Source organism: Branchiostoma belcheri, unplaced genomic scaffold, assembly GCF_001625305.1.
Source record: "Branchiostoma belcheri isolate BF01 breed outbred unplaced genomic scaffold, Haploidv18h27 scaffold685, whole genome shotgun sequence".
Taxonomy (NCBI): domain Eukaryota; kingdom Metazoa; phylum Chordata; class Leptocardii; order Amphioxiformes; family Branchiostomatidae; genus Branchiostoma; species Branchiostoma belcheri.
Window position 1 is genome coordinate 8707 of NW_017804337.1, and position 8450 is coordinate 17156.

Sequence of the window (8450 nt, forward strand, 5' to 3'; positions counted from 1 at the left end):
TTCTTTTGGGATCCTGTAGTTGTTACAATATAGTAACCGATAGTAAGTTGGGCTCATTCAGTCGAATTCTCGACGATGTTNGTGGATTGTCATGAAACTTGGTATGTGGGTAGGTCTTGATGGGACCTAGAAATGATTAGATTTGGGTCCCCTGGAGACTTTGTTGGTACTGCAACAGAACGTCCGGTTTTGATATCTCGCGAACTAGATATGCTAGGGTCACGAATTTTGGTTGGTAGATAGCTCTTGGGGTAGGGTAGAAGTGACATGAGTTTGGGCCCCCTAAAAGCTTGTTCTGGAACTGCAGGAGCGTTTCTTGAAAAATCTCCGATGGTGGATAACTCAAGAATCGGTTAACGAATTGTCATGATTTTGGTATGTAGGTAGCTGTAGTGATGCTTGACATAATCAGATGACAATTATGTAAATCAGGCGCTAATTTGCATAATTAATTAGGAAATGCTATAAATCTGCTTCGTTCTATAATAGGACTATGAAAAATTTGTGACATGTAATTGAGAACGAGAAAAGCATCTGAGGTTATAGATTATGTAAATGAAGACCTAATTTACATAATTAATGGGAAATTGTTATAATTTCATAGTTGTAATTGCTGGTAATTTCATACTTGCCGCATTTGGCAGTTAAGTGAAGGTGAACATCAATGAAGATAATTTATTCACATTATGACCTCATTTGCATAATTTATGAGGAAGTGCTAGAATAGCCTATTTTGTTAAGATGAGGCTGTCATTTGGGTGGAGAATATGATCAACTGATGTAACCCATGCAAAATGACACTCTTATTTGCGAAATCAATTATTAAAATTGTATAATTCGACAACCGGACGGGTTCACATCATTTGGCGAAAGTATGAGATCATGGACCTCTATTGTCCATTCTGCTTTTAAAAAGAGGATACAAAAAGGAATTTACTGCTGTTTTGCGTAAGTTTGTTTGTTACGTTCGGCATTCTGACGCACGTATATACGCTTGTAGGAAATATCTCAATTGTCGACGACTTTTGACGCCGTGAAATGCGACCAATACAATATGTCCACATCTGTGGACGCCTTGAAGCGTAACCAAGACGGCATGTCCACCACTGTTGACGCCTTGAAGCGCGACCAAGACGGCATGTCCACCACTGTTGACGCCTTGAAGCGTGACCAAGACGGCATGTCTACCACTGTTGACGCCTTGAAGCGCGACCAAGACGGCATGTCCACCACTGTTGACGCCTTGAAGCGCGACCAAGACGGCATGTCCACCACTGTTGACGGCATCGTCCACCACTGTTGACGGCATGTCCACCACTGTTGACACTTTGAAACGCGACCTAGACAACGAACGCAGCCGAATCACCGCCTTGGAAAAGCGTCTTCACGAAATTGGTAAGAATTTAGGTAAATTGGTTTTCAGCTGTTATATTGGCTTTTTATGTCGGTCTATATATTTGCCACTATCATAATTTAAAATGGCAACTTGCAAAGGTTTTCATACACTTGTTTTGCACCCCCTTACTTGTATATTTCTTGTGGTGAAGCCAAATAGATAAATAAATAAAAAATAATAAAGACAGTTCATGCAGATACCGATACACATATTGATTTTTAGTTATCGATTACAACCTAGTAGACTTATTGTGGATGAATCACATATATATAGGATGCATGACATGATTTTTAACATGACTCATCCTTGCAGTCGAACCGCAGACCGCTATGCGCATCGGTTCTGCGCAGCTCTCTCTAAGATCTCGTTTAAATCTCGCGCTTCTTTTCCAAGGTAATGTGATCCGCGAGAGTTTGCTACTGTTTACTGTTTCGCTTGTAACTTCGCTTTGCGTAAATGTTTCCTTGCCATACGTTAATGTGAGATGTAAGAAGGGCCGGCGTCACGCTCAAGGTCGTAGATGTACATTACCGGTGGTGTTTGTTGGAGAAACGAGGTTTCAAAGTTGACCGTGTTTGATGGAGATGATTCCACTCGAGATAGGTACCCTTTAGTTTTTTTTTGGGGCAAACCCGTTTGCCCTATTTCATCGTCGATTTGGTGTATTGTTTAATAAAGTATAGACCCTCCCTCATCTATCGTGTGTTGTTTCTTTTGGGATCCTGTAGTTGTTACAATATAGTAACCGATAGTAAGTTGGGCTCATTCAGTCGAATTCTCGACGATGTTTGTTCGAATCGCAAGCTTTTGCAACTAGTTCTAACCAATACACCTGTAATGTAAGATGTGGCTGAAATATAATTATGTTGGCTTGACACCTGTGTACTTCGATACACGTGCGTAGTACTTTCAGCCGAGTAGGGCAGACTCCAAATTATATCCATAATAGGTCTCAGTAAACAGAATAACACTTAACGTTGCACATACGGTAAAACTCAGGAGATCATAATAGACGTGAGATACAATTCAATCCTACAAATTATACAAAGTAAACCAATCGTAATAATTATGTTCATAAAAAAAATCATAGCAGGAAGACAAATAAAACCAAATCTTCAAAACCAATTCAATTAAGAAAATCTAACTGCGTACATTGAACTATTACCACAGACACATAGTATTTTTTATCTCTATTTAAAACAGTGGTGAATTATAAGATTGAGTTCTCTGCTGTAAACTATGTTATACTCAATAGTACTTGCTTGGATTAATAAGCTAATTGCTGAATCAAAAATTCCGGTAAAGTCCGATTATGGCAATGGATGCTGAGTAGAAACATGTCACGGATTATTGTACCCCAAAAGAATAAACCAATAAATCATCATTATGTAACTATTCGCGATCGTGACGAAGAAAGGCATGGAGGACACTACAGTAGTGCCCTCCAGGTCTTTTCAGAAACTGCAACTTTGATGACAGTTTTAAATTAAAATTCATTCCACGGCTTACAAGATTAAGATTTCAGACGTCATGGGTTTCCTGAAACTTGTATTCATACCTTATATGCCGTAACACTTTGTAAGTAAGTAATGATTATAATCATCATCGTATGCTGTTCTTGGTCACGGAAGGGCCACCTCAGAGACCTTCCAATGGTAAGTCAAATCATTGTCAAATTAAGTAGTAGAATATGTAGGTCTGCGGATTGGTAACTGTATAATTCTTTAACGGGTCGCCATCCAAGTAATTATAAGCTTTAAAACGACGCACTTCCTATATATTATGTAGCCTTACATATTACCTCTACTTAAAACGTTTCTTTATAGTATTGAGCAGCTGCAGTATGCCTGCGTCTATATTTTCCTAGATGACAACTGTAATATGAAACAAGGCCAATATAGGCCAAAGATGATACCTCAAAAGTGCAAAAACGCTCAAAGTGACATCTAGTATTCCTTATAGCTTTGCCTCAGCACAAACAGTAGTATGAGATCCAGATATGATTGACTTTCTGTTTACACTTCCATGTATACCGTTGTTTAACTAATATGCAAAATTGTGTTTTTTCTGAAGTTAACTACACTGTGCCAGAGGATATTTGGTTTTCAATGCAAAATTCGACAGAAGTTGAGGAGCTATCCTGTCGACCCTGCAAACGGACGAAATCAGCGTTTGTCAAGAAGTCTGTCAGCTCCTCCTCTGTAGGATTGCAGTCCTCTTGGATGGCGGACGATGACCTCCCCTTTCCCCGCCACCCTCCTACCCAGGACTGCAGCCTCTCCAACATCAGGTCTGCAACCTGCTCAGTTTCGGGCTTCTGCTGGGAATTCTCTTCCGCAACCTGATGGTACAATCAACATAATACTAGTATCATAACATGATGAAGCTATATCGAGCTAAAGCCAACATGCACAGCTGTGCAGATTTTTTTAAAAGGTATAATTCTGTACAAAGCTGTGCAATTCCTTTTCCCAATAAAACACTTGACTTTCATGATTTGACCATATAGAACATTTTCCCAATACAACAGACCACATATATAATTTGCTTTCGTAGACTGTTTGACTATATACTTAGTGTACATGCAGCTTTACTAAATCAGTATGAAGGGGGAAAGGGAAAGAAATTAAAAACAAGCATGCAAAAAGAATCTCAAATCACATATTTTAGTAGTATTTATTATCTATTCGTGTGTCACTGACATATTTGTACTTGGAAATTGCATCGCGGTTTTGCTATATTTTTGATTGGGAAAAAAAGCATACGAAAGACCAAAGGCTACCTATTCATGGTAAAGAGTACTGACATGGAGCAAATTGTGGTGAAATTAAGTGACAGAATTTACTAACCTGATACGTGTATTAAAGAAATAGAACTATAACATACAGAAACATACAAAACCTATTTCGTACATACATAAAGTGTTCTTAAGTGTGACAGATTACAAAGAATGTTCGTCTCAAGCATTACTTACACTTAGGAGAATAATGCACGACAGAAATAAAGTTTGTTGTTCAACCATGCACTCTTGAAAAATACTAACCTCATGTATGGCACCGTCTAGGATAGCAACAACCATGGTGAGGATGACCCACTGAAAGAACGTGATAAACGTGAAGGTGAAGAGCGGTCCCATGACCGTCTTGGCGTCTGACAGCTCATAGAACTTCCCCAGTAAAAGCGTGAACATCGTTTCCACGGTGGCGACGAAGGGCGAAAAGCCTTCCTCCGTAGAGCCGAAAACGAGAAAGGCGAACGTCGCAAAAGCGACGAACACTATGGTAAAAATAAAGAAGAACCCGGATAGTGGTCCGGCTGCCTTCTTCATGGTATCTGGAAAGAAACGTGTAGGAGGGAGTCAGAACTGTTTATTTGAAACCTTAGACACGCTGTTGATGTTGCTGCAATTTCATAATATAACTGCAATTTCATACTATAAATTGAGGAATCTAGTTAGGCAACATATCAAGAAAAATTTCTGAAGAAGGATTCTGACTTCTGAAAGTCTGTTAAAGTCATTGGGGGGGGGGGTTCCACTCCCTTCACTTGACAAAACAGTGGATACGGAGTGTCAACGAATCGGGCTTAGAATCACATGCTGGTTGTGAACAAAAGAAGCTTCAACTTGAGTTACCGCATGCATGCGTGTAGTGAATTAGCGTATTGACAAAAGTAACATCGTGTCCCATAGAAAAACACTACTTTAAATGACAATGAACTTTATTGCATATTCACGCCCTACATGGGCCAAATGCACTAACTTGGGTACAGGTATAGAAGAAACAAGTGTTACATTTTTTGTTACTTCTCTATCTACAGAATCTATCTACAGGATCTCTTCTCTGTTTTAAAGTGTTTTTTTTTACCTGCGCCGAGAACAACCATGCTTGTGAACCGCAGGAGATGCAGTAGTTTGAGTGTCCCCCACACAGACCAAGCAGCCCAGCACATACGTGTTGATCTGGTCCCAGTACGCAGCTCTGCGGTACTTCTACAAACGGTCTCTCAGCTGAACTCTGTAGAAATCGTGGTAATTTCCTTCTTATAGGACATCAAGGACTTGAATTTCACAAATTCCATATAGTATCTGACAACAGTGGATCTATCGGCTAAAATNGTATATTAACAAACCATTCCATCTGCATGAACTAAGACAAAGATTAAAAGATATATTCATCCAGAAATTCAACTCAGCACTACAAGCACAATGACAAAGAGAAAATCAAGGCAACAAACTGAGAACATATAAAACATTCAAAGTACTATACGACAGAGAACCATATTTAGACATTCCAAATTTTGAAAACCGCAGAGCTATGTGTAAACTCCGTATTAGCGACCACCCTCTACACATAGAATCTGGCAGGCATAGCCGTACACCGTTACAAGATAGACTATGTAAATTCTGTAATAATTCTTGTATTGAAGATGAATCGCATTTTATGCTTGACTGTATATTATATGATAACGAACGTAAATCACTGTTCAGTTCAATTAAGTTCGACAAAAAATGTAAAACATTATCAAAGGAAGACACTTTTAAATATATCATATCATGTACGAATATAGACGTCATCAATGAAGTATGTAAGTATATTTCAAAATGTTTCAAAAAGAGAGAAGAAGCCATTAGACCTTAGATCTGTATCACTTTATATATGTATATTTCTTTTTTAGCATTGTATACCTTAGACCCGATGTTAGCCTTTCTATATCACTATTGTTGTAGTACTCTCTAGTACATTGTACTCTGTACATCTGTGCATTTATCCCCCAGGGGAATGAACATGCAATAATAAAGTTTCATTAATCGCATAATTTTGTGATATAACAACGTTACATAAAGTCATACTAATAATGTCCAAACCCAGATGTTTGTTGTTTGAAAGACGTATGTCCAAATTGGAGTCAATATCTGCAAGGACTCGGACACTTACAGTAGTGTACCAGCTGATGTTAGCATTGAATGTGCAACAGACAAGAACGTAAGAGATATCATATGTGCACTCACATTCTCTGAAAACGAAGTACAAGGTGAAGATGATGAAGACCCCTTGGAATCCGACCACAACCCAAGCCCACGGAGTCTGGAAGCGGTAGAGTCGGACTGTAGCGATGTCCACACGGGGATAGGCTTTCCCAATGGCAGTAAACTCAGTCAGCAGGTTCACCACGGAGAACAGGTTGGCGTGGGGATTGTAGACCGTCATCTCGATGAAGACGGCTCGGGTGTAGCGGTCGATCCACCCGCTGGGCTCCAGCTGCGCTACGGTGGCCAGGACGGCGGCGGGCGTGGTGTTGGTGACTGTAACGAAGTAGCCCCCGTCCCAATAGGTGGCATGTGTTCCTACTACCGGTATGTCTGTGACAGTAGTATGCAAGAACGTTATAGCTCAAAACAGGAATAGGCCAGACCGACATGATATGACACACGTGTAGTAACTAACCGATCAATGAATCCAACCACGTGCACACCACATTCCTGTCCTGGCATTTGGGTTGAATCGAAAAGACCGAAACGTATGATAAAAACTGTCAAGTGTAATTTAAAGTACCTGGCGAATGACGGTATATCCAAGGATTGGTTTCATTTTGCACCAGTAAACTTGAATTGTCGTCAGGTGTCTCCGACCAACCCATCCCATAACTGCTGCTGTCGTGGGATGAGTGCGAGTAGGCATTGGTGCAGTCCTTGAAGATGTGTTGAACTGGCCCGGCCCTCTCACATGAAGGATCTGTGGACATAGTGAGGCATTTGGTCTGTGTAATTATCCTGTAGTATCATTTAGTACAGTCAGTGAACAATCGAGACCAATTTTAGTTTTCGGACGAAAAACAGGTCACGGACAGCCTTACTGAAAGTTTCTGTTGCAAACGTTCGTAAAGGCTGGTGTATACACGTACCTTCTGCCACCCTCAGCTGCCTTATCCTGACAGGTCCGACCACATATGACGTCTTGTCCGCCATGAATCCACCCGGTTCTCTGTTGCCATCGTTGTACCACTGGTTGCCGTATAACGCAGGACTCAGCGTGTATCTTACAAAGTTCCAAAAGCTCTGAGCGTCGTCCACCTGTATAAGACACACAGAATTGATATAGTTTGAAATGTTTCAACCTGAATGAATGAATGAATGAATAAATGATGTTTATTGCCAGACAGTTGTTCACAGTTGTTGATGCCAATTGAGTTTGTACCTAGTCTTTTGTTACTCGGTTGGGTTAAGGCGGCCTTGGCTGATATTCATGTTCGAGTTCGGACGTATCTGTATCTGTATAGCCGGTATAACCGCCTTTCGGCGTAACACACCAGCTTCGCAGGCACGCGGCGCGGCGGCAGCTGGCTATATTACACCGATCGACTTGTTACACCTAACCCTTGAACTTCTAGCTCTAGACATTGTTTAAAGCTATCTATTGACAGTGCCCCTACTGTACTTGGTGACAGTGAGTTCCACTCTGCGATAGTTCTAGGAAAGAATGAATTCTTGAACACCTCAATCCTTGGTTGATAACTCTGGTACTTGAATGCGTGGCTATTTCTTGTTCTCTTCTGAGCTGGTATTAGGTACTTAGTACTTGGGACATCCACCAGTTTATTAGTCATTTTGTACATCATGCATAGTCTAGACATCTTTCTTCTGTCTTCAAGTGAGGTCCACTGTAGGTTTCTTTTCATTTCCGTGACACTAGCACCTCTTACATAGTTGTTCATACAGAATCTTGCAGCTTGATTCTGTACCCTTTCCAATTTGTCTTTCTCTTTCTTTGTATATGGGTCCCATACTGTCGCAGCGTATTCTAGATTCGGTCTTACAAGTGACGTGTATGCAAGTGATTTTACTCTCGTTGGACATGCCCACAGATTACGTTTAATCACTCCCAATGTCTGTTTCGCCTTAGTTGTGATATTATTAACATGTGCACCCCACTTCAGTCCGCTTGTCAGCGTGACGCCCAGATACGGATGGATTTTTGTGGTTGCTAAAGCCTGACCACAAAACTGGTAGCTAGTTGCATGTGGTGTTCGTTTGTTTGTTATGTGCATAATGTAG

The 8450-nt window shown here is 40.6% G+C and overlaps 2 protein-coding genes across 2 annotated transcripts in view; one reads left to right on the forward strand and one right to left on the reverse strand.

The window, feature by feature from the left end:
* The window catches only part of LOC109484088, a gene marked incomplete at its 5' end in the record, with an annotated part of 11307 nt that extends 8702 nt beyond the window's left edge, over window positions 1-2605 (forward strand). The window contains 2 exons of the mRNA XM_019787312.1: window positions 1013-1276; window positions 2600-2605. Of these exons, the coding sequence (XP_019642871.1) occupies window positions 1013-1276; window positions 2600-2605 (270 nt within the window). The remainder of the gene's footprint in view (window positions 1-1012; window positions 1277-2599) is intronic.
* On the reverse strand, window positions 2471-7505 carry LOC109484089 (polycystic kidney disease 2-like 1 protein; the record flags this gene model as incomplete). The annotated part of the gene is made up of 6 exons (XM_019787313.1): window positions 2471-3737; window positions 4440-4729; window positions 5263-5282; window positions 6404-6758; window positions 6952-7131; window positions 7301-7505. Coding segments are annotated over 6 exons (1314 nt in total), but the record flags the coding sequence as incomplete, so codon positions are not given.
* Window positions 7506-8450: the final 945 nt, after the last annotated feature.